At 42.4% G+C, this 27,215-nt stretch overlaps 2 protein-coding genes across 2 annotated transcripts in view; both read left to right on the top strand.

The window, feature by feature from the left end:
• The window catches only part of sec24a (SEC24 homolog A, COPII coat complex component), a 38,041-nt gene extending 21,095 nt beyond the window's left edge, over positions 1-16,946 (top strand). The window contains exons 12-23 of the mRNA XM_079508219.1: positions 1,259-1,314; positions 3,749-3,955; positions 5,449-5,572; positions 6,258-6,416; positions 6,507-6,680; positions 7,114-7,224; positions 10,957-11,132; positions 11,751-11,888; positions 12,873-12,977; positions 13,957-14,049; positions 14,226-14,329; positions 15,028-16,946. Coding sequence (XP_079364345.1) covers positions 1,259-1,314; positions 3,749-3,955; positions 5,449-5,572; positions 6,258-6,416; positions 6,507-6,680; positions 7,114-7,224; positions 10,957-11,132; positions 11,751-11,888; positions 12,873-12,977; positions 13,957-14,049; positions 14,226-14,329; positions 15,028-15,142 — 1,562 coding nt within the window. The 3' untranslated portion in view covers positions 15,143-16,946. The remainder of the gene's footprint in view (positions 1-1,258; positions 1,315-3,748; positions 3,956-5,448; positions 5,573-6,257; positions 6,417-6,506; positions 6,681-7,113; positions 7,225-10,956; positions 11,133-11,750; positions 11,889-12,872; positions 12,978-13,956; positions 14,050-14,225; positions 14,330-15,027) is intronic.
• A 595-nt stretch (positions 16,947-17,541) lies between these two features.
• Positions 17,542-22,674, top strand: camlg (calcium modulating ligand). The gene is made up of 4 exons (XM_079507240.1): positions 17,542-17,890; positions 18,773-19,257; positions 19,697-19,762; positions 20,117-22,674. The coding sequence occupies exons 1-4, from the start codon at positions 17,731-17,733 to the stop codon at positions 20,315-20,317; spliced, it is 912 nt and encodes a 303-aa protein (XP_079363366.1). The 5' UTR covers positions 17,542-17,730; the 3' UTR covers positions 20,318-22,674.
• The last annotated feature ends 4,541 nt before the right edge of the window (positions 22,675-27,215 follow it).

Raw genomic sequence — 27,215 nt, 5'->3', positions numbered from 1 at the left:
GGAGGCTGCTTTGTGCAAAACAAGTTTTTGGACAGTACACCTACAGATTTTGTCCAAACATCACACAAATTGGTACACAGTCTCTCTAGAGCCATTCAACGAAACGCGTCTATCAGATTTCTCAGACTCTATCCTGATTGGCTAAGATTGGCTTCCAAAGTTCGCAGGAGTGCTCAGTTTCAAACAAAATGCTGCAAATCATGTGATTTCCGTGAAATTGTGCACGCACATTCCCACTAGGCCGAGGAAGAAATGCCACATGAACATTTTCAACTCAGCCTCATGGTGGCGCTATAACTGGCCGAAAGGTGTTTTTACCTCTAACTGCACGGATCTGTGGATAACTTTGTATGCCAACTCCCTAGAGGCCAAGGAAAAACCTTTGCCTGGAATTTTTCACATCTGCTCTTTATAGCGCCACCAGGAGGCCGACATATGTAAAACACATTTTCTAATATTAATCCTTCAGATTTTATCCAAATTTCACGCAAATCGGTACACATGCTCTCCATAGTCATGTGATCAAGACTGGTTTGTTTGTTTTCTCATAATCCACCCTCATGAACTCTGAACTTTTCAGGAGTAGCCCGCTTTGTACCCGTTTTGTACAAATCGCCACAACTACTCAACGCAGCGTCCGATTGTGGTGAAACTGTGCATGCATATTCCCACTAGGCTTTGGAAGAAATGCCACTTGACAGTTTTCAAATCAGCCTCATGGTGGCACTACAACAGGCCAAGCATCACACACACACTCCTATCCTCCTGGTGGAGACCTGTGCCCAGAAGGGCACTTTTTCTAGTTCAAACTGTATTTGAGCTGGGGACCCCCTGAAACCTCCTCTGACCTGGGGGTCCCCAGATCCCACTTTGAAAACCAGTGCTCTAGCACAGGGACGACCTGTCACGACCCTTCGGGGAGTCACCAATTTATTTTGGGCAGTCCCCAGATTATGAAAAAGATTTTAATTTTTATTTTTATTAAACTGAATGGCTGGAAAATGGGGGGGGGGCGGGGGTCGCGGGGCGGGGTCGCGAGACATGGCCAAAGCATTTCCGGGGGTCCCCAACCAAAAACGTTGAGAACCAATGCTCTAGCCTAGCACATGTGACTTAAATAGCTTTATTGCTAATATCCCATGCACATGTATGTATTTGTTTAGATGAATCTCCCATGAATGTGGATGTATTCCACAGGTTTTCTGTGCTGTAGTGTGAACAGATGTATTCTGAATGGTCTTTTCTCCTTGCTCCACAGAAATATTTTTACCTACACCAGACAGCCTTCTAGTCAACCTCAACGAATGCAAAGAGGTGAGGAACCCTTTGAGGAACCCAGGAAACTTAAAGGACTAACTATGGCGATATAGTTTACCACTGTGTGTTATAGTTGTGGTGTGCCATCCGCTTGAGTTAGAATTATTTTTAACTAATGGCCCTTAAATCAAGCTGTACTGCATACTGTAATTTTGCATGAGTGTGCTCTTGAGCGACCATAACCACTTATGCTCTATACCTGTATTACTTTGTTATAGCCGATCTACAATCGCACGTGTCACAAAGCCTTTTTTCTTTGTTTGTAAATTTTAGATTGATTGAAAAATGTATTCAGTTTGTAGAATGTACCTACTTGTACCTACTTGCTTGTTGCACACTAGTAGGCCATAAATGGCCTACTAGTGCGCAAGCAGAGCGTGCAAGTACTGTAGACCGCTACAAACTTTCAAATCTCAGCCTCTCTGTGAAAGAACGTTTGCAATATTGAATTATTAGGTTTAGCTATTTGCTACGTACCTTGCTTTTGGACGAGAAAAAGTAATATTTTGAAGTATGGTAATGATTACTTATGCCTGTTATGGCAGTGGTGTCAGATTACATACATGTATACATGGGTGCATTACCTTTAGTCCACCCGACACTGAAACATGTCATCGTTACGTCACCATCGATAACCAATTATACCCTGGCATTGGTACATATATTCATCATGTCATATGCTCATATGTCTATATGTGTATATGTCTATATCTATGTATATGTAATTTCTGAGTGATTAGTGGTTTAATGTGGTTACTCGGGTGGTTTGATGCGTACGGTATTTTTTTAATCCACCTGACACTGAAACATATTACGTCACCATCGTAAACCAATTATACCCTGGCATTGGTACATAATCTTCATCACGTCATGGGACATCCGCGGAAAACATACCTGCACGGTCTGCTTCCGTATGTCCGGGGCCAGCATATGACGTCATAAAAACACTAAAACTTGTTTACATCAGGGTCCTCCATTTTGAATTCATCAGAACATTTTAAGACGTACAAATATACGCTATTATGAGGAAAAAGTGATGATCTTTCATTTATTTCTTCTAGCCTATGACATGCCCAAAACCATGCCAGGTTGAAAGTGCTTCAAATAGAGGGATCTGGGATGTGGTGCATGGCTCTGTGTACAGCTTATTCAAGACAATCTATGAGACTGATTTGATTTGATTCGAGAACAGTGAGTTGCCATTGTCCATTGAATGCTGGATAATGGTCTTCTGGTCTTCATTACAAATTAAATTTAGTATTTACACATATTTCATATGTCCAGCCCAAACCTTATAGATGGACCATATAATATAATAAGGTTTATGATGATGTTCATAGAAAATGTGGTTTGGTGTACTGTCTACAATGTAGGGGCATTTATAAACACTTTTGTGTGGGGCGTGGGGGAGTGCTTAGTTTACCAGGCAGTGGGGGAGGCGTGGGGGAGTGCTTAGTTTACCAGGCAGTGGGGGAGGCGTGGGGGAGTGCTTAGTTTACCAGGCAGTGGGGGAGGCGTGGGGGAGTGCTTAGTTTACCAGGCAGTGGGGGAGGCGTGGGGGAGTGTTTAGTTTACCAGGCAGTGGGGGAGGCGTGGGGGAGTGCTTAGTTTACCAGGCAGTGGGGGAGGAGTGGGGGAGTGTTTAGTTTACCAGGCAGTGGGGGAGGCGTGGGGGAGTGTTTAGTTTACCAGGCAGTGGGGGAGGCGTGGGGGAGTGCTTAGTTTACCAGGCAGTGGGGGAGGCGTGGGGGAGTGTTTAGTTTACCAGGCAGTGGGGGAGGCGTGGGGGAGTGCTTAGTTTACCAGGCAGTGGGGGAGGCGTGGGGGAGTGCTTAGTTTACCAGGCAGTGCAGCTACAAATATAAATTAGTTCAGCAATGCAACCAATTATTCCACTCCACTGCCTTTGATTTAAGGAGCATTTTAGGATGTTGGGGGCCATTGTTAATCATGTCCCCCTGTACATTTCTAAGATACACTCAGTGGTGTAATGGAGATTTTTATTTTTTTGTCGGTACAACAGCACGTCATGCGGGCGGGCGCACGCGTCTACTTGTCTGCATGCGCACAGAACAGCTGATAAGCCTATATTGTTGTTTGAGAGTTTTAGACACACAAACACAAAAGTAGACTTGAAAATAATCAGATAAACTTCTTTACTGTGTCGCAGTAGCTAAACTAAAAAGTCTGCTTTGTACGAATCTCTTTGATGGAGGAGGAGGCATTCTTGTTGCGTGCAGAACACCATTTTTTTTTGGTACCACGGCATGGTAGTGCGTTCTACGACCATGACACCACTGGATACACTGCACAGTAATGTCCTCTGTGTTCATATATATATATCGCTGAGAGAAATGAAACCAAATGGACCTGAGGGAGAGAAGCTGACAGGATGATCATTAATAGACTTTCCCACTTTGTCTTTCTCCAGCTCGTGCAGGACCTGCTGAAGAGCCTGCCCCAAATATTTGAGAAAACCATGGAGACCCAGTCGGCACTGGGTCCGGCCCTGCAGGCAGCCTTCAAGTTGGTGTCGCCCACAGGAGGTCGCATGTCCATCTTTCAGACGCAGCTGCCCAACCTCGGGGTGGGGGCGCTCAAGTCCCGGGAGGATCCCAACCAGCGGGCATCTGCCAAGGTATGCGGCCCCGGATAGGATAGTTACTTTTCTCATTGGTGGCATCCATAGATTAATCACAATTTCAAGTAAGAAATCCAATCCAATCCACTTTATTTATAAAGCACATTTTTATACAACAAGGTTGAAACAAAGTGCTGTACACAAAGAAATACTAAAAATATCAGGGGAAAAAAGGAAACAACAGTACATAAACAGGGCAACATAAGGACAATGCAGTGGAAGCAGCAACTCTTAATCAGTATGTTCAAATGCCAAGGAGTACAAGTGAGTTTTCAGACGTGATTTAAACACAGACAAAGATTGTGAAGCTCTGACATGAGGTTGAAGTTCATTCCACAGTGTGGGTGCTACAACAGAAAATGACCTATCCCCCCGGGATTTCAGCTTTGATTTTGGGATTTTGAGAAGTGACTGGTCAGTCGACCTCAGGGCCCTTTCAAGTAAGAGAGGGTTTTTCAGCAGGATTTCTTTTGCTTGACTGGTTTTGATATTTATTAAATATAATAAAGTGGAAGTTGGAACAACAACAAATATGCCAAGACTCATAATGGCCGTTAATCCTCATGATTGCCACATTGCGCACTTTATGAAGTGACACAGGGAGAGTACTTGCAGTCAGTGATTAGATAAATATTCCAGTCTTCATAACAGAGATTGCTTGTCAGTGTGTTATAATTGGTATACATGTTGTTCTCTTGTTGTAGACAATAACTGCAGCTAGTTGCTCATTTCCTCTTGTTTTCTCATTAAGATCTCATTAAGCTCACTATTGTCCACTTACTCTTAGCTTATTAGTGATCCATCTTCATTATGCCTCATTTGGCTTGTTCTGATTCATTTTGTGTGTGCATGTGCGTGCATGCGTGAGTGAGAGTGAGTTGTAGTCCTATTTAATTAAGGTGGTGGCTTTCAAAATGTTAGATGCTCCACTCTGGAGCCCTAGCTACTAAGTAGGGTACTTAATTAATTGTTCATTAGAAACCTCAGATAACCCTTTGAGGTCGTGGTACATCACTGTAAAGGCTCAAGTTTAAACAGACAACACGTACAAGGCCTGCTACTCTGAAATCCCAAATGATGCTAAACTATTAACATTTATCAGATGTCTTGACTGATTCTGTATCCTGTCTTTGACTGGATTTGGAAAGTGAGAAAAGGTATGAATCTGTTAGTATGTGAATGTGGGGAGTGAGGACGCTGGCGTCGACTGTTCGCCGCTTCACCTTCCAATGTATGTATGAATGAACCATTGTAAAGCGCTTTGAGCGCTATAACAATGCAATTCATTAATTCATTATTATTTAGTCAGACTATAAATAGTGGGGTGTACTTTTAAATTCTGCTTTATCTTTGTGGCATCACTCATTAAGGTGCATTGTGTGTGTTCAAGGCTACTTATAATGGACCTTTGTGACTCGACCGCCTTTCCCTGTCTATTGTCGTGGTGTTGACCTTGTTTCCCTGTCTGTTGGGTTTTTCTTTTTCAAAAGAACATCGAACACTTGTCCCCGGCCACGGACTTCTATAAGAAGCTGGCCCTGGACTGCTCTGGTCAGCAGGTGGCTGTGGACCTGTTCCTGCTCAGCGCTCAGTACTGTGATCTGGCGTCACTAGGTGAGTCCTCTTCACATGGACAGGGAGGCAGGACTTCCCAAATTGAGTATGGCTACCCCTGGGTCGCAGCGTTATTTTTTTTGTATTGGATTTTCCATAGGCAAATCTTAGATCGCGTCATATAAGAACTGTGTTCCAAACATAAACAAACCACCCGGCAATTATCCATATGAGGAAAATCACGGGGGTGTTTTGTTAATTTGTGGAACACGGATGAGACGCGATCTAAGATTTACCAAATGGAATTTCCAATACAAAAAAATAACACTGTGATCTAGGCGGATTGCGCCCTCTAGTGCCAATGATGTCAGACTTCGGTTCTCTATATAATATCTGCTCTTAGGCTGATGAATACACTTTTCTGATGATTTCACGATGAGCAGGTGTGTGGATTAGCTTTTAAAAAATAAAATAAAAAATAAGTCATGAGCAGGTGTGTGGATTAGCTTTAAAACACACACACACACACACACACACACACACACACACACACACACACACACTATTTTAAGATGGGAGTCAAACAAAAAGAGTTGAGTTGAAGGAGAGTCAGATGGTTAGGGGACAAGTGTGTTTGGGGGGGGGGGGGGGGTGGTGAGGATGTAAATCTATTTTTATCATTTGCAGAGAAACATAAGAAGGTGTGTTAATTCCTGTGTCGTCTGTCCTCCCTCTCATCCCTCAGGTTGTATATCCAGATACTCTGCAGGGAGCGTGTATTACTACCCCTCCTACCACCACGAGCACACCCCCGCCCAGGTGGAGCGCTTCCAGAAGGATCTGAAGAGATACCTGACCAGAAAGATCGGCTTCGAGGCCGTCATGAGGATACGATGCACCAAAGGTCAGCCAGGGGGCCAAAGGTTAACTGAGTCTGTCTGTCTTGTGCAGACCACCGTACGGTGAATCTCTGACCTCCTCTTTCCCTGTGCAGGCCTGTCCATCCACACGTTCCATGGGAACTTCTTTGTGCGCTCCACGGACCTGCTGTCTCTGCCCAACGTGAATCCAGACGCAGGCTTCGCCGTTCAGATGTCCATCGAGGAGAACCTGGTGGACATGCAGGTGGTCTCCTTCCAAGCAGCGCTGCTCTACACCTCCAGCAAAGGTACACACACACACTTGTCCGCACACGATATATGTCTTATCCATTTAGACTAGCCCCTTTCGGAACCCTGAATACCTTTTTTGTATTTGGGATGTCGGTATCCAGGGTGCCTTGGAAGTCAATGGCTTCTCACTGGTACCGACTACCGACATCCCGAATACAAGATAGGTATTCAAGGTTCTAAAAGGGGCTAGTTTTAGACATGTACTACCAACATAAGGACTAGCTGCATGAGAACTTGTGTATTGTCTTGTACTGTACATTGGGATCATAGAAATGAAAGGAAATCAGAGTGAATCACTAGATTCAATGTTAGCCTGTCTATTGATTCTGTTCTATTCAGCATAGAGCTCTTTTGCAAGTCAGTAAAAGCCTGTATACATTTTCTCATCAATTAAATGCATCCTAAATTTGATGTTTCCACATCTCCAAGGAGAGAGAAGGATCCGTGTTCACACCATGTGTCTCCCTGTGGTCAACTCCCTGTCGGACATCTTCGCTGGAGCTGACGTGCAAGCCATCACTGGACTGCTTTCCAGCATGGGTATGTACCACACGTTATGCACTGCAAATAAAGTTTCTTCTAAGAGACGATGCTTGATAAAGTAACGATATATAACTCTGATGATGTCAGCGGCCTTGGATGGTTGAGTCCAGACAAACCAAATGGACACATGTGTGAAGTTGACCCCAAGCACTGTCTATCAGGTCTCTTCTGTCTTGACCTAACATTAAACCCACCAAAACCATTCATAACCATAACCATGTGAATAGTGTCTTACTATTAGTACTAAAGCTAGTATTAGTACTAAATATTTCCTTGAATTTAATTTGTTTACAAAACAATTAAAATGACTCAAACAATATAAATGATTAAAATGTTAGAATTGTAACAATTCAAACAGTGTTACATGCTCATTCTGTTTTCAAATGACTGAGCAGTAGTTCTCAGACTGGATGAACACTTTCATTAGTTGTTGAAGAGTTTGGTTCTGATATGGGACTCCTTGTGCTTTTTGTACCTCAGCTTGGTTCTGATATGGGACTCCTTGTGCTTTTTGTACCTCAGCTTGGTTCTGATATGGGACTCCTGGTGCTTTTTGTACCTCAGCTTGGTTCTGATATGGGACTCCTTGTGCTTTTTGTACCTCAGCTTGGTTCTGATATGGGACTCCTGGTGCTTTTTGTACCTCAGCTTGGTTCTGATATGGGACTCCTTGTGCTTTTTGTACCTCAGCTTGGTTCTGATATGGGACTCCTGGTGCTTTTTGTACCTCAGCTTGGTTCTGATATGGGACTCCTGGTGCTTTTTGTACCTCAGCTTGGTTCTGATATGGGACTCCTGGTGCTTTTTGTACCTCAGCTTGGTTCTGATATGGGACTCCTGGTGCTTTTTGTACCTCAGCTTGGTTCTGATATGGGACTCCTTGTGCTTTTTGTACCTCAGCTTGGTTCTGATATGGGACTCCTGGTGCTTTTTGTACCTCAGCTTGGTTCTGATATGGGACTCCTGGTGCTTTTTGTACCTCAGCTTGGTTCTGATATGGGACTCCTGGTGCTTTTTGTACCTCAGCTTGGTGCAAAACTGTGACAGCTGAACCACCCGTCCATAGCAGCAGGCTATATTAACGTTAACTCTATGCCCTTGGATTATCTTTCTATCAAAATTATGCCTTTCTGACGGCCACAAAATATATTGGGTTAACTTCAAAGGTGGTTTTTGTAATCTACATATAATCCTCAATTAAATTTCACTTTAGTTTTTAATGGCTTGGCTTTTAAAATAAATGAATTGTTATGTTCTGAAACCATGGCTGATGAAGAGAGAACTAGGAAACCACAAGGCATTTGAAAACTGATATTTGTGCTACAAACAAAACAGTGCAATCGTGTTAAAGGGTTGTGATGTGTATGGAAATGTGAAAAGGATCCCTGGCTAATAAGACAAATATGCCTTAAAGCATTATACTTGCCCTCTATAACTACAATTTAAAAATGAAAACACCTTAAATATTTTATTTCTTTCATAAATAAAGAATATTTTACTCAATAGGAACTGGTCCCGTTGCAAGTTGATGATGTCATATGTCCATGTGTGGTCCAGCCCTATGGAATATATGGAATGCATGTGCTAATATAAAGTATTTAAAATATTGCTTTGATGCTCATATTATCCTTAGGAAGTATTAAGTTGTTTTTTATTAGCATATGCATTCCATAGGGCTAGTCCATGGACATATGACATCATCGACTTGCGACAGGAGCAGTTCCTATTGAGTGAAAGATTCTTTATTTATGAAAGAAATAAAAACATGTTAAGGTGTTTTTATTTTAGTTTTAGAGGGCAAGTATAATGTCTTGTCTTATTAGCCAGGGATCCTTTTAACCCATTTTGGGCGGGAACCTCTTTTGGTGTTTTAAACATTGTTATAATTTAGCTATTGAAAAATAGCAGATCTACAAGCTCATAGCGCGCCACGAGCTTGTAGGTCTGCTATTTTTTTTTTTTTTTTACGTTTTTTTTTTTTTTAGGGGGTCCCAGATATAAATGGCATTAAATGGGGGTCAGTAGCCTATGCATGTCAAACTGGTCCTCCTTTTCAAATGGGGTCTTGCCCTGAAAATGAATTTTCAGGGCAAGACCTCGACCTTGTGCGTGCGGACTCGGCCCCCAGCCTAGTACCCTAGTCAAAATATGGCCCTTGAGGAAAATGAATTGGAGAACCCTGCCATACACCATGGACGGTATAAATATGAATTCAGGCTACGGTTAAATGTGGACAACCACAAACAATCCAAGTGTCCACGTTTACAGACGAAGCCTTTTGAATAGTTGGGAACCGGACCAGTCAAATGGTGGGCCGCTGACACATAACCCTCAGGGCTTACTACTTCCCCTAACAGTACAACATGTATTGTGAGGTCTTTCTGTCAGGATGGCATTGTCATGGCAGGCTTCTCATCCACTTTCTATGACCACTGACAGGTGGCAGTGATGGGTTGCCAGGGAACCATCTCTGAAAATGTCTCGCATAGAATTTCAACTTAACCCATTTTGACCTGAGATCAGATTCTAAAAATGTCTTCTACATCCTGACAGTTTTCTGAAAAGGCTAGGTTTCTATGTCAGTCGTTCTTCGATTTAAAAAAAATAGCAGACCTACAAGTTCATAGCGCGCCACTCGGTGGCGTGCTATGAACTTGTAGATCTGCTATTTTTCAATAGCTAAAGCATAACATAATGCTAACACCAAAAGGGGTTCCTGCCCAAAATGGGTTAATGAATAGTTTCCCCAGGATTCCCCATCTCAAAATAATACAAACCCAGTAGACGACATAGAGCACATTCTTTTCTGTACAGTATCTCATCGGGGAGATTAGTCACTGCAGTTTGGGAGTTCTGGTTCCAAACCTTGACAGACAAAATACGGAACCTTTACAGACAGAACCACATTCAAGACTAAGAAGTGATTACTTGTATTACTTTTGATATTGTATGTCATTTCCTTTTGTATTCCCTTATCTTTTAATGTATGCCTGATGGGAGTTGTTGGGTGAGAGGGTTGTGCAATAAAAAACAAAACATTGGAAATAAAAATGTATAACTTATCTAAATCATTGAGCTGTGATTGCTGTCCACCACCGTTTACAAAATGTTTGATTTAGAAATTTGACTTTTACTCGATAGACCATTTCCTTTGCAATGCTTTCCGTTTTGCTTGGCAACTGCATTTGTTTATGATGGCACATCTATCCCTTGTGCTGCTGGCTGGGAGAGTACTTTCAGGCAGCTGCAGGAAAATACTGTTCCGAGTCAGGTGGCTGCTTGTAATGTTGAAGAATGTTATAAGTTTAGTTCAGGACACAAGTGGAACCTAAACTAACTTCCATTAGATAAGCTCTGTATTACACTCTATATGAGCTCTTTTTCATCACAGTGACATGTTCCTGTGTGTATTAGGGCTACTACAACTATCCATTATTTTCTTAGTGATTATTTTATTGATTACTTTTTAATTCTTATATTATACAGTAGATCAACAAATCGAATAAGTACTTTATTATTCTATGCTTAATTGCACAACGGTGTTTTTCAAAAATAATAGCCTATCTACAAGCTCACAACTTTCATTCTTTTTGAACAACTTTGAAGAAAATATTCGAAAATTATATACATTTTATTTTAATTTTATTAAATGACATTTATTGATCGATTAGTTGGATTTACTGTGGCACCCCTAGTGTGTATTTATTCTCTTCCTCCTCCTCCTCTCAGCCGTGGACCGCTCGGTGTCGGCCAGCCTCAGCGACGCCAGAGATGCGATGACCAACGCGGCCATCGACTCGCTGACCTCCTACCGCACGTCTGTGCTGACCATCCAGCAGCCAGGCCTCCTCGCCCCAGCCTGCCTCAGGCTCTTCCCGCTCTACCTTCTGGCCATGCTCAAACAGGTAGGCACACAACACGGACATTAACACAGAGCCCGGGCAGAGGCCTTTTGTGGCGGGCACTGCACTCCCCGCGGGGGTGTGGAACGTGTATGTCATATTTGAAGTCGGTGGGGCGAACGGTTCTCGAGTTACGTGCATTACAGACGTACAGACAGGGTGTGCAAGTGCATGTTAGTTCCATAGTTTCTGTTGTGTTAAACGCCTAGCTTCCCAGTGCAACATGTCAGTGTTGAATCATTCAGCCACAATGTCACGGGTTCAGTTCCAGCTCAATGATCTGTGTTATTTGTCATGGCTCCCTCCTGGATACCTTCATTTTGAGTTTTCTCTTCTCTCTTTCTCGTATGCTGAAATGTACATTTTCCCACGCAAAGATGCAAATGTGTTTTATTCCAAACTGTTCTAGGATTAGCATTGCTCTAAACAAAATCTATACCCAAATAACATTCTTAGCTTTTGTGGTCAAGCTAAAAAAAAGAAAAGAAATGCTAGGGGTCAGTCTAGGACTCTAGGGGTCAGTCTTCAGGGGTGAGTTTTCAGACTGCAGCAAAAATGGGGCGTGATTCTGCAGTCCTGACTGTGTGTGTGTGTGTGTGTGTGTGTGTGTGTGACCTGTAGATAGCGTTCAGGACAGGCACCAGCACCAGACTGGATGACAGGGTGTATGCCATGTGCCAGCTCAAGTACCAGCCGTTGGTCTACGTCATGGCCATGATCCACCCCAACCTGTATCGCATCGATGACATGACGGATGAGGTGAGAGAAGAGGTTTAACCCTCTGTGTGTGTGTGTGTGTGTGTGGTCCTCCTTCTGTCTTTACGTTTATTTCAAAATCAAGGCTCCTGGTTTTGTTTTGAATAATATTCTTAACGGATAGGTTTCATGATTTTTAGACCCATGTTTATGCAAAAAGGGTGAGCTCTGATTGCCAGCCTCCAGCTGCTTAACGTCGGGTATCTCAGAATGCTCTAAAATAAATGCTGAAAAATAGCAGCCCTGTGCTATTTTCACTCCAAGGATGGACTTCTCCATAACTACCAGACTATGTGCAAATAGTGTGTGATGATAGAACTATCATTAAATTCAATTTTAATTGATTTAGTTTGCAACTTCTCTGCTTGCGCTCAACTCCCCGTGGCGTTGACTTGAGAGCAAAGTGTGAAGTAAGTTATCTGGCTTGTTGTTTTTCATCACGGTGCATTTGGTGTGCATTCTCTGTGGATTAGCCAAATTCTGGAGGATCAAATGTATGCATAATTCATATTATCCTATGAATACTAAACGAGGGCAAAGATGGAGCAAAGAAGGCTCCTTTCCATGGATGTTTTTGGGGAAGAAAAATAATTTAGATGTAAATTTATTTATACATTTTTATCCCACGATTTTGTACCCCATTTTTTCACCCAGTGTCAATTATTTAATGTAATCCTGGGCGCTACACTTCCTCTGCCAACCTGGGGGGGGCAGCGGACAGACCTCATGCTTCCTTCTATGCATGATGAGTCCAAGCTGCTTCTTTTCACCTGACAGGGGGGAGTTTCCCCGACCGGACATAGCGTGTGAAAGGAACACGTTATTCTGGCCGGGGGGGGGGGTTAGTTTAGAGACCAGGATTACTGTATGTTTTTGTGAGGGTACCAACCCTAGATGTACATTTATTGAATGGAGATTATTGCTCTGAGGATTTAAATGGAACATGTGGACGGGGCCTTTTTAATGAATGCTCTCTCCTGTCCACAGGGGGCCCTGAACATCAATGAGAAGACTATCCCTCAGCCCAGAGAGCTGCAGCTGTCTGTGGAGAAGCTCAGCAGGGAGGGGGCTTTTGTTATGGACTGTGGATCGGTGAGAATGACTCGGTCATCAAACTAAACCTTGGAATTATTATTCATTGCCATCTAGAAGAGGCTCATAATTGAACATCGAGACCAAATGTGCCATAAACAGTGAAACCATATAACGGTGAAGCTGCAGAAGAGAAATGGCAAGAGGCCTTGCTTAACCACTGTGTGTACGTTATTAACTGTGGTCCCACAGGGGTCTATACTTGGTCCCCTTCTTTTCCCCCTCTACACTAAATCTCTTTGCAGAAAATAGCCTATCTACAAGATCACACTGTTACGATGCGTTGTGAGCTTATAGATTGGCTATTTTCGCAGAATGTGTGCCTATTTTTGCCCAGAAGAGGGACGTTGATGTGGTTACTAAGAGAGGAGACTTGGCACGCTTTCCTTCGCCACCATTGAGATGCATTTTATATGCCGGGGTTTTCTCCATATAAATAATTGGTCATTTCAGTAGTAGGAGCTTCAAAATGTCTTCTAAATCTAGTCAACAAGGCCTGCAGTAGGCTACTCTGGACAAATGTCCTCTAAATATAGTCAACAAGGCCTGCAGTAGGCTATGCACTGGACAAATGTCTTCTAAATCTAGTCAACAAGGCCTGCAGTAGGCTATGCTCTGGACAAATGTCTTCTAAATCTAGTCAACAAGGCCTGCAGTAGGCTATGCTCTGGACAAATGTGCATGACATTATTTCAATTAACTAGAAATACGAGGAAATGAGAAATGGTATCCAACTCGATCATCTTTAACGACCAATAGTTTTCATGTAATGCACGGTAAGACTATGGTGATTAGTATTATTGACATCACCTGAGTGGGTCAGCCGTGTAACTTTCCCAACGTTATGCTGTGTGTTCAACAACACAGCCATGAAAAATAACACTTTGAGGTGGCGAAAGCTTGCCCAGCATAGCAACGGTTTCTATAACTATTTGGATTGGCATTGACTATAACTTGGACTCTTTTCTTCTCCTATCAGGTGATGTATCTGTGGCTTGGAAGGAACTGCAATACCAACTTCCTGACGCAAGTCCTGGGGGTTCCAGACTACACTGCTGTGCCTCAGAACCTGGTAGGGGACTTGAACACACATGATTTGCTCTTAATCACTTAAGCTGTATTTTATACTTAATCATAAAAATGTGTCGCACAGTTAATAGTCGATCACATTGAGCTTGTAGGCTATTTTACCTTTTTGAAATGTGCTAAACACTGATTGTCCATTTGTTTTTTTTCTCCAATCAATAGTACCTTCTCCCAGAGCTGGACACTGCCGAGTCCCAGAGAACCAGGGCTTTCATTGGCTGGCTGAGAGATCAGAGGCCCTTCTACCCAACCCTACACATCATCAAGTAAGCATCTACTCCAATAGAGGAAGGATGGAATCATGCGTGTACTGCACATACTGTACAAAGTGTACATACTTTGTCCTTACGATTTTACGGATCCAGTGAACAATTGTTGTCTCTCTCCATGAATTGGTCAGGTTGTGTTTGTAGTCCCTCAGAGAGGGATTATAGAGATTTGTACCTGCTAACCTCCTCAGTTCTTCAAAACTGACAATGGTTTGTCACCGGCAGATTGCATAAATAAATCAATATGGAACACTATCGTCTTTGCGTTTCTGACCAATCTCTTAAGATGTCCATATTGATGTCTCTGAAGATGTTTGGCTAGGTAGAATACAAACTTTGGCATAACAATGCTTTGTCTGCAATGACGTAATTTTGAACTTCACTTCCATGAGGAGTCCTCATCCTCATGACTGATTTAAAATCACTGAACCTGGTTGAGTACTGTCTGTTACTAAAGCTTTATTTCACAAAGAGGACTGTTTGACTTATGAAGCAAACTATACCCCACACCTTGAAAATCTAGAGAAAAAGTCATCCGAAACAATTAGACTGTATGTATACGATGTAAATTATAGCTCCCTTCATATTTATTTTCACAATGGCGGCAAACCCATGGCTATGTTTCACCCTCAGTTGGTTCAAATAGCTTGTGTACCATGTACTGATACATGTTTCTTCTTATGTTTCATCTCCAGAGATGACAGCCAGATTAAGGCCAGCTTTATGCAGAACATGATCGAGGACCGGACTGAATCGGCCCTGTCCTACTACGAGTTTCTCCTTCACCTTCAGGCGCAAGTTTCAAAGTAACCTATTCAGTGTGACCACGGAGTGAAGACAACACTGATCCCCCCACGTGTGTTTGTGTGTGCACGTGTGTCAACACCTGCACGCATGTGTTTTCATCATCGTCTTGCATCATCTCCAGTTGTCGACACACCATTTCTCGCTGTCCGTCTCTCTAAAACCATCCCTGACAATTCCCCCTGAAAACGAACCCTGTCCTGAACAGAGCTGAATCGATGCAAACTGAACTGCCATTCAAACTAATGAAGCTACACAGTGGACGTTGTGAGGACAGTGACATGAGGGAATCTCCATTCCGATGACGATTTGGTACTTTTCCTCCCCAGCTGGAGCAACTTGTTGAGGGTATTGGGTGGAGGAGGAGAGTCCAAGGTGGCGATGATGATGTTGCTCATGTATCTATGACAGTGATTGATTTAATGAATCAGTGTTTATTCTCATAGAACAATGCTGTCTAACCGAAGTATCGATCAGATACGGGACAGGCAATGGGTGTGTGAAGTCTTTTTGTTCCAAAAAGCACAGTTGTCTTTACTAATAATAAAATAAACAGTAATATGTGTATGTATGCTTAACCACTTTTCACCCTGGCATCCCTATTTTGGGCATGTCTTAACGATGTTCAAAAATAGCGAAAATGTCAGCTTGTAGTTGGTTATTTTCTGTATTTTTGAAATGGGGCTTTCAAAGTGGTTAAGGCTTGGTGGATGAGAGAAGTGGTTTTGTTTGTTTGTGTGCCCATGCTCAGACTGTTATTTGGCGTCACCTCAAGCATTTATACATGGCATAGCTGAGCTATAACAAATACTCTAGTGGTGAAGGACGGAACTTGTGCTTTTGACTTTTTCCGCATTATAATTGTGTCGAACAAAATGTGTTGACTTTGTTGTAAAAGGCAAAAAAATCTTAGGAAGTTTTTAAGGCCCACTGATCTTGCTGTTTAACCTGACTCCGCCAGATGGCGGCAGCAGTGAGTTCCTCCTCCTGCTCCCATCTGGTCTCTCTCAGGCAGAGATGATGCACTCTGATCAAATGCTGACCGGAGCGATATGCGGCCGCTAGAGGCGGGATCAACGCTTGACTGGTGACGTATTGTAGCGCTGCCACAGCGCAAATGTAAACACAACCTCTAACCGGACTACACTCGAAATTATTATGGAGATATCGGATTTTTGTCCCGCTTCGGGTTCATCGTTTCTGCTTTGAGAGAGACCAGATGCAGGCAGGAGGAGGGAACTTGTGAACTCAATACTGCCGCAATCTGGCGGAGTCGCGTTACTTGCCGTTATCCACTGCCTTGAATGGGTTGAGTGGAAGTGCATTGAGTGTTGAATGAAATGTCGCCTCACCCAGTCTGAACTCATCTGTCCTTTCATCCCGTCTCTGAAAACCACGTCCTGTCTCATTCCCCGTCGCTCCGTATCTCTGGACATTCAAAACACATTGGATGATGTTGCGTCTTATATATTTTTTTTCTTACTTTTCTTTCTTTCTCCGTTTGTTTGTTTAATTTATGAGACTCCCAATCTGATTAAATTCTGTAATTGCCTTGTATGGGAACTCACTTTTTATTATTATTAAGCCTCTGTTTAAATACAGACTATATGAGATATTTTAATATAATAGGATATGGGAAATTCTTTAACACAGACATAACAAAGCCATTGTGATCTTTTAATCATACTTATTGATACTTGTATATTGAAAAGACTACATTATATAAAAGTGAAGAAATGCTGATGATTTTAGTATGAACATATTAAGGTGAAATGATGCTAATGAAATAAAATGTTTGGGACTTTTTAAACCCGCTTTGTTTTTGTGGTAGAACGAGACTCACGGTGAGATTTAAATTTGAGTACCTGTACATTAACAAAGTGAAGACTGGACTCAGTCTGTACCCATGAGTAAGCCTGGCACTGAGGCCACGTTCCTGATGCACATCACACCAGCAGACCAAAGCTTTGAAAGGGCTCACAGAATGGCTCGACTCAACTTGTTTTTAAGTTATTTTTTTATTCAGGTTAACACTTTACAGCCGGACTGAGCCGGTCATCTGCTATAAATGTCCATGCCTACCTGCCTGCCTACCATCCTTGTTTCTTCAATCATTACCATTGCACTTTCCTAAATTACCACAGAGATTGCAGTTCAAAAGACCGCCCGCAGGGGTCGTCAGGCACCTGTTAAAGCCGGTGATAGTGCTTAGATAATATACACTAGCTGGATACATGTAAATGAGTATATCCTACTTAAACGGGCTGTCCTGACCCTTTAAAAAAAATAATGTTCTTCTGGCCAGTTTCTTTTTTAGTTTTCAATTCGTTTTCAACAAACGGATAACGTTATTTCCCTAGGTTTGTTGTGATGACGATAAGAGTCCATGATGTAATGTACGGCTTATGTTTTCCATAGATGAGGTCATCACTGTGCGACTCTTCATACGAGGCACGTAGGATCCATTGTTTCTGGCTGACTGTAGTAGTGTCAAAATGATCTGAGCATTAGTGTTGTTGTGTTTTTAAGCCGCACTCGTTTCTTTCATCCACTGTGGATTAACATTATAGGTATTTATATTTTATTTAACAATAATGGAGTCCGCGGGTGCAGAAGCAAACGGCTCTGAAGAAAGGATCCCCGTGTCTGCGGCGCAGAGGAGAGCTGAAATTAGAAGGCGAAAATTACTGATGAATTCCGAAGACAGAATGAACAGAATCGTGGGTTACTCCAAAAACGAATCTGAAAACATCGGTACGTGTTAATACTCCATTATTATCTAGCCATGGTTCACATGACGCTTACTAATTAGCAGACTATGATAATAATCAGCCCTGAAACATGACTGTCATGATTATGACAGTCATGTTTCAGGGCTAATTATGATTCTCTTCTATACTCTCTCCAGGCAATCATACTATAGACTAGAGACTAGTCAACCTGAAACTGTAATATCCTGAGTGGATTTAACAAACCAGATGGGATCATGCCATCTGGTTCCATGTTCCATTGTCATGATCATAATAATGTATCTGCTGCATCTTTCTTTCCGCAAGTTTCTTGCGGATAGATCATAATGCCACCACAACTACTGGTTTATGCACAGTCACTGCAGATGTTGTTAGCTGGATGCTGGATTGAATTTCACATTCAGAGGGAGCCAGCAAGGATTTGACAGTAAAAGTATTAGTTGTTGTCAGGATGAGATGAAATTATATTACAGTCAAAGCATCTTTTCATTTAGGGCAACAACTGCATCACACCAGGCTTCCTCAGTTTGCCCTCCTAAAACAGAATAAAGGGAACAACTAATTGTTCCCTGAAACAAAAAAACAAACAAAGAAGGTCAGCTTGTGACTGCAATTTGTTCCTGTTCACAGATGACTCAGCCCTGCTGGTCAAATTGCAAATTTGCAGGTTGAAAAGGCCATCAGCTCTGAACTCTGTAGAATCTGCAGGGGATAACAAAAAAATAACAATGCAAAATTAAATACAATTTGATTCTGAGGTCATATCTAATACCTGGAAAAACAAATGAAAAAAACCAAACAAAAACAAGTCCATTACTAAAACTAAAACTACTTGAGCACATGTAAAACAACCTAAACTAATGAATATTTCAAACCCTGTGGTCAGCATCCGGAGCCTCCGTGCGTCCATCAGAGCCCCGCTTCCACCTCGATCTGGACCGGACAGACAGCCGTCCGGCCTCTGCGTCCGCTTCCCCCAGGCCGTCCCCCTTCCTGCCAGAGAGCCGCTCCCACAGCGCCACGCCGGAGAGGAGGGGCTCTCCTCTGCCTGACTTTGGTGAACCGCTGCAAGGTGGAGGTCTGGAGGACGATGCGGGAGGACTGGGAGGAACGGCCGGACTCAGGGCTCAGAGAGCCAGAGGGGAGCGGGCGGCAGACGACGACCCCAGCGGCTCGCCACGCCGCGGCGGCCTCCAGAAGTACCTGTCTCGCTTTGATGACGCCATGAAGCTGCGGGGTCAGCTGGTCAACGAAAAGCCGGCCGAGGACGAAGGCTCGGACCCGGACGACTTGGACCCTTTCAGGATCTTCAGGCTGGTTGGCAGTGTGCTCCTCGCCATCTTTGTCAGGGCCTTTGTCTGCAAGTTCCTGGTGAGATGCTGATCCACTACACGACTTGTATCTACAGTATGGATCATTGATTTGGCCCCAAACCATGTGTACACTCTGTTATTCTTTTTTGTAAATAACAAATAAATAATAAATAAATAACATGAATTATAAACCCAATTAAGCCTTACATTCATGGAGATTGTTTTGTTTTTGTCGCATTTCTACACCAATAATTTGATGACTGTCTCCCGTAGGAGACTCAATTGACCTGCATTTGAGTCTCCTACCAGAGATGACACCGGTCATCAAATTATTGGCTTGGTTTCAGCTATTAATATCGAAGACATTGCCCATAATAATAGCTGGCATTGAACAATATCCAACATGAGTAAATTGGTATAAGAGAATATTTAGATGTGTTTTTTATTGTGTTGAGATATATGATAGCAAAGTAACTCTCATATTCTTCTGTTTTTAGTCGATATTTGCTCCATTTCTCACCCTTGAACTGGCCTACATGGGGTTGTTCAAATACTTTCCAAAGGTGAGTTGATATTTAATTTGATTCTGTTAGTAATGAGGTCACTTTAGTTTACTTGAAAATAACGGAAAATTAATTTCCGTTATTTGTGTGCTTCAGAACTGTTTACTGTTTGCATTGGATTGTCCTATATATATGAGAAGTACCAGCCTCTTCCTCCTCACTGGCCGAGGCCAGAAAACAAATCTGTTTAAATATATAATATGAAAATGAAGCTTTAGATCTTTGTTGAAAACTCAGTGTCCAATGCCTTACAACATGTAAAGGCGCTTACAGGCAGAATCTCTTCCTAAACATCATTGTCAAATCAAGAGCCGGGCCCCTAATTTGTAAAGTGTGATGTTCTCTCCACCACAGGTTGACAAGAAGCCCAAGACCACCGTGTTGACGGCCGCCCTGTTGCTGTCGGGAATCCCCTCAGAGGTCATCAACCGTTCCATGGACACCTACAGGAGGATGGGTGACGTCTTTGCCGATCTCTGTGTCTACTTCTTCACCTTCATCCTCTCGCACGAGATCATGTTAATCGTGGGCTCAGAGACTCCAGAGACTCCCTGATTGAAAGGAACGACCACGACAGCCCACCACCCTCGTCCCTAAGTTTCTCCCCTACCCCAATTACAACAAGGCACACTAATTTTCTTCGGCTGCCAGTATGTGACGGGGAGGAGCGAAACCTCACTGTCTTGCTATGGGGGGCATACGTTAGTCCGACGTACCAACAGTCCGACATACTTGGCTGGTTAAGACTCACCCGTGGCTCCGACATACGTGGCTGGTTAAGACACATGTGTGGCCAGTTAAGACTCACCTGTGGCTTCCGCAGGTGAGGGTTTGGGGTAGAACGTCAGACCAAAGTAGTGTCGGACTGTTAGGACGTCAGACCAAAGATATGCACCCCCCCCTTGCTATCAGGGTTGCGCGTCTGCTAGAATAGTGCTCACTTAGTACACGAAGATGAGGCTAATTGTGACGACAGCGTCCCCTGCTTCCCAAGGGCCTTCCTATTATTTGCGGCAGCGAAATGTCGGAATGGGAGTTGAGTAACAGACGTGCAAAAAAGTGCACACTTAACATTGTAAAATTCTGTGCAATTTTGTCTACTAAGTAATTTCCTGGCAGTGTGTGTATGCACTTCCTCTGATATTGTCATGGGCTGCCACAAATAAATCTGTAGGGAAACTGCAAAGGTCTGCTACATCTTCCTTACCTCCAGCTATATGTATGCTTGGGTTTTGTGTCGTTTTGTGAACTAATATACAACACTCATTTACCAGGCATGGCCAGTGCCTCCAGGCCATGTCTCAGTTGGTTTTGAGTTGGGGTCAATTCTCTTTTACTTGACTAAACCACTGATATACTTGCTTTATCGCTATTTGAAAGTTGCAAGTTGGTTAACTCAAAGTGAATGGTCCGATCACATGATGACAGTGCTGTTACTCTCGACAATTTATTTACAGGTATACATTGGTAAGAAAATCCTCTTTTTGAAATTATGAAATGAAACTTAAAGTGCTTTCTCCCCAGTCTTGCTGTAATGTCTAATGTGTACTACATCACTCGATGGAACTGATCTTCAAGCTAACAAGGCATCATAGTTTTAATGGCATTGGAGAAATTGTAAAGTTCCATACTACCTAAAGGCCCTCACATTAGCAGCGAAAAGCCTAGATGGGAGTTTAGTAACAGATTTACAGTAAAGTAAAAAAAAAAAATAAAGCTGTTAACAGAAAAGTATACTGTTTATGTATGGCTGAAGCTGTGAATAGACAATCACACGTATTGGCACCATTACAGTCCTTTAAGTAAAATGCAGAAACTGTAGCTTTTTCGATGGACTACATTAGATAAGCTTCTGTACAAATCTGATCTATCTATTGTTTTAACCACTTGAACCCTAGCATCCCTATTCTGGAGGAAAACATTCTGAGAAAATGGCAGATCTACAGCTCACAAGTCACAACACATTGTGAGCTTGTAGTCTATTTTGGGCTATTTTCTGGCAAAGACATGATTTAGCGTTGAGCCCTTGAGAACCCGGTCAACTAAGTATAGGGTTTAAGTTGTTAAAAGGTGGATAGTGACGGCATCATTTGTAGTGTGATCCAGGCTTTCCAGTTTCCATAGCATCTTTCATTGTGCTCTCATGTTCCGACGGTTCCACCACATCCTTGTGGAATTTGATAGCTTTTCTCTTTTGTTTGTGCATTTTCAATCATGGTGACATGAATATATGCATTTATCCATCAGGGTAACAGCGATTGTTGGAGTATTTAATTTGTTTGCACCATTCTATGCTATCTTACAGTAAACGTCATACATTCATTTACTGAGTTTGAAACCTGCAAATACTACAATGTTTTTTTATTTACGTTTTATTTATTTTGTTTTTGAGACACTGGTGACAGTGATAAAACATAAAATACAATAATGAACTCTAGATGGGAGGGAATGTTTTGGGGGTTACTGAAAAGTGTATATTGTCACTGCTAATATATGTGAGGCAGTAGCATCTTGGAATGTGTGTACAGTTTTGCTGGTTACTTTATTCTGATCAAATATCAAATATTGTTTGTCCCAAACTCAGCCATACTCCTTGTGCTCTTTCTCTGTCTGAGTAGTGTGTTTCATTCTATGTCCATGCTCTTCATTTCATCCACATTTATTTATTCCGTTTTTCTGTGGCAGTTCTATGTACTTGACAATTTACTTGATTGCTTTTGATAATGTTTACAGAGTAATTGTGCTCAGTTATTGAGTTGTAAATTGTTTTCGATGGGTCTTATATAGCAAAATATAATTAAATATTCAGTCAATGTCAACATAATGTAAGACTGCATAAATGTACAAGAACGAATAATGAAATATTAAAAACCAAAATAAACGGACTTGTGTAACATTTTACACTTCTTGGATACTGACTTGCCACAGTTGACTCTTTTCAGATGAAATGCTTCCCTGAATTAGTGTTCAATGATGTCTTAAGTATAAAATACAGTGATTCGAAGTATATTTAATTGAGTACTTGACCATTTACTTGACTAACAGTTTGCAGAATGGGTACAGTTTAAGGAAAGTACAGGACAGATCTGCTAAGAGGATAAAACCAGAAAAAGCACTAAGACTTGTTTACATAAGGGTCCTCCATTTTCAATTCATCAGAACATTTAAAGACATACAAATATACACTTATATGCAAAAAACACGGTTAGAAAAAAGGCTAAACATGTACGGTAGCCAGGCCTTTAGAAATATAGGAGGGACGGGGGACTTTTACTTTTTCACAGGGGCCAGTCAGGTAGTCGAGTACCGGTAATATTTGATTTGACCCTGGGGTTGAGTGATTTTTCCACCAGTAAACATAACCTTGGTAAAGGCAAGTTGGTGTACTGTACTGGGGTCCTTTTCATGTCAAGGACCCCCAAATTGACACTCATTAGCCCGCAGACCCCATTAGAAAATATATGCCAAGGAAGCCCCATAAGAGAATATTTTTACGGCTCTTGCAGTGATTTTGGAGGACAGCCAGTTTGACATGCATTAGGCCACGGACCCCCATTTAATGGCATTTCTATCTGTGGGACCCCAATTCCTATTGTAAAATAAAAGTTAGTTTAACTCTGAGAGTGTACAAATGGTGTATTTGTACACTCATTTGTACACTCACCAATAAGGGCCCATTTGGTTCCAAACTATCATTTAGCTGGGGGGACCCCCTGGAACTGCCTCAAGGACCCCTGGGGGTCCCCGGACTCCACTTTGGGAACCACTGGTGTATAGGCCTATACTGTATATTATGAAGTGTGTTGACGCCACCCCGCCACTAGAGGCACACATATTATTATATCACCATCGCCATTATGTTCGAAGATTGAACTGACCTGTCGTGTTTAGATGACGTTGCGGGTGCGCAGCAGCGGTCGCATGAAAACAACATTCGTGAGAGTTTCGTTTTAAGTTATTTAGCGTGTCGTGTTGTCAAGCCTGTGGCATTGATTGATACAAACATGGGGAGAGAGTCGAGGTATTTAAATAAAACTCACGTTTTAATTTGACATATTTCAGTATGCGTTCAACTCATTCAGAGAGCCGCCTGCAATTGTCAGAGAAGCTAACCACGGTAGCAGGCTAACACGTTTCTCATCACTGGAATTTCAATTAAACTATTCATTTGACTTCATTAACGTGTTCTAAATGTATTTATTTTAACTTTATTCGTATTTTCTATTCTCTAAACTCTGTAACAACCATTTTAATTATATTTAAGTGTTTTTTTATAGGTTATCTATTTTCTACGTGTTGTCTTTTGCTCTTTATTCTTTGCCTTAATTGAATTAATCTAATCCAGCCTAAGATGTAGTTAGACTGTCGTAGATTCTGACAGTATACGTGGATTGAAAATGTCAGAATCGATAAAATACATCTACGAGAATCTTAGGCTACATCTAATCCCCATTCCTTTGGGGTATGTTTTGTACTACTTCTGTCATCTTCCATCCTGCTACCCTTACGGAGCACCGTCTCAGTGGCCTAGTGGTTAGAGTGTCCGCCCTAAGTGAGACTGGGAGGTCGGGGGTTCAAACCCCGCCCGAGTCATACCGGTGACTATAAAAATGGTACTCAGTCGCTCCCTGCTTGACATTCAGCGCCAAGGGTTCGATTGGGGATAATGATTAATATTATGTAAGTGGTTATCAAACTTTGTCATTTTGGACAGGGACCCCCATAAATCAGAATTCTAGACCTGTAAGGGTCCATTTTAGAACCCCCTTGAGGAAACCTAAAGGTCCCTGGACACCACTTTGAGAACCACTGATCTGGGTGACCCTAGCAACCATGCTCCTTTTTTGGTACGAACAGACAGACAGACAAACAGACAGACACGTAAACTAACAAAGCCAGTTGTAGGAGTGGTTTACACCACTCAAAAACACGGTTAGAAAAAAGGCTAAACATGTACGGTAGCCAGGCCTTTAGAAATATAGGAGGGACGGGGGACTTTTACTTTTTCACAGGGGCCAGTCAAGTAGTCGAGTACCGGTAATATTTGATTTGACCCTGGAGTTGAGTGATTTTTCCACCAGTAAACATAACCTTGGTAAAGGCAAGTTGGTGTACTGTACTGGGGTCCTTTTCATGTCAAGGACCCCCAAATTGACACTCATTAGCCCGCGGACCCCCCATTAGAAAATATATGCCAAGGAAGCCCCATAAGAGAAGACTTTTACGGCTCTGGCAGTGATTTTCACCGATTTTCATTTCAAGGACCCCCAGTTTGACATGCATTAGGCTACGGACCCCCATTTAATGGCATTTCTATCTGTGGGACCCCAATTCATATTGTAAAATCAAAGTTAGTTTAACTCTGAGAGTGTACAAATGGTTACATCTTAGGTTACATCTAATCCCCATTCCTTTGGGGTATGTTTTGTACTACTTCTGTCATCTTCCATCCTGCTACCCTTACGGAGCACCGTCTCGGCCTAGTGGTTAGAGTGTCCGCCCTAAGTGAGACTGGGAGGTCGGGGGTTCAAACCCCGCCCGAGTCATACCGGTGACTATAAAAATGGTACTCAGTCGCTCCCTGCTTGACATTCAGCGCCAAGGGTTCGATTCGGGATAATGATTAATATTATGTAAGTGGTTATCAAATTTTGTCATTTTGGACAGGGACCCCCATAAATCAGAATTCTAGACCTGTAAGGGTCCATTTTAGAACCCCCTTGAGGAAACCTAAAGGTCCCTGGACACCACTTTGAGAACCACTGATCTGGGTGACCATAGCAACCATGCTCCTTTTTTGGTACGAACAGACAGACAGACAAACAGACAGACACGTAAACTAACAAAGCCAGTTGTAGGAGTGGTTTACACCACTCAAAAACACGGTTAGAAAAAAGGCTAAACATGTACGGTAGCCAGGCCTTTAGAAATATAGGAGGGACGGGGGACTTTTACTTTTTCACAGGGGCCAGTCAAGTAGTCGAGTACCGGTAATATTTGATTTGACCCTGGAGTTGAGTGATTTTTCCACCAGTATACATAACCTTGGTAAAGGCAAGTTGGTGTACTGTACTGGGGTCCTTTTCATGTCAAGGACCCCCAAATTGACACTCATTAGCCCGCGGACCCCCCATTAGAAAATATATGCCAAGGAAGCCCCATAAGAGAAGACTTTTACGGCTCTGGCAGTGATTTTCACCGATTTTCATTTCAAGGACCCCCAGTTTGACATGCATTAGGCTACGGACCCCCATTTAATGGCATTTCTATCTGTGGGACCCCAATTCATATTGTAAAATCAAAGTTAGTTTAACTCTGAGAGTGTACAAATGGTGTACATTTGTACACTCATTTGTACACTCACCAATAAGGGCCCATTTGGTTCCAAACTATCATTTAGCTGGAACTGCCTCAAGGACCCCTGGGGGTCCCCGGACTCCACTTTGGGAACCACTGGTGTATAGGCCTATACTGTATATTATGAAGTGTGTTGACGACACCCCGCCACTAGAGGCCATCTAGAGGCACACATATTATTATATCACCATCGCCATTATGTTCGAAGATTGACCTGACCTGTCGTGTTTAGATGACGTTGCTGGTGCGCAGCAGCGGTCGCATGAAAACAACATTCGTGAGAGTTTCGTTTTAAGTTATTTAGCGTGTCGTGTTGTCAAGCCTGTGGCATTGATTGATACAAACATGGGGAGAGAGTCGAGGTATTTAAATAAAACTCACGTTTTAATTTGACATATTTCAGTATGCGTTCAACTCATTCAGAGAGCCGCCTGCAATTGTCAGAGAAGCTAACCACGGTAGCAGGCTAACACGTTTCTCATCACTGGAATTTCAATTAAACTATTCATTTGACTTCATTAACGTGTTTTAAATGTATTTATTTTAACTTTATTCGTATTTTCTATTCTCTAAACTCTTTAACAACCATTTTAATTATATTTAAGTGTTTTTTATAGGGTATCTATTTTCTACGTGTTGTCTTTTGCTCTTTATTCTTTGCCTTAATTGAATTAATCTAATCCAGCCTAAGATTTAGTTAGACTGTCGTAGATTTTGATCGATTCTGACAGTATACGTGGATTGAAAATGTCAGAATCGATAAAATACATCTACGAGACTAAATCTTAGGCTACATCTAATCCCCGTTACTTTGGGGTATGTTTTGTACTACTTCTGTCATCTTCCATCCTGCTACCCTTACGGAGCACCGTCTCAGTGGCCTAGTGGTTAGAGTGTCCGCCCTAAGTGAGACTGGGAGGTCGGGGGTTCAAGCCCCGCCCGAGTCATACCGGTGACTATAAAAATGGTACTCAGTCGCTCCCTGCTTGACATTCAGCGCCAAGGGTTCGATTGGGGATAATGATTAATATTATGTAAGTGGTTATCAAACTTTGTCATTTTGGACAGGGACCCCCATAAATCAGAATTCTAGACC

This window comes from Electrona antarctica, assembly GCF_951216825.1.
Source record: "Electrona antarctica genome assembly, chromosome: 8".
In the NCBI taxonomy this organism is placed as follows: Eukaryota; Metazoa; Chordata; class Actinopteri; order Myctophiformes; family Myctophidae; genus Electrona; species Electrona antarctica.
This window is presented reverse-complemented; position numbering and strand designations above follow the sequence as displayed.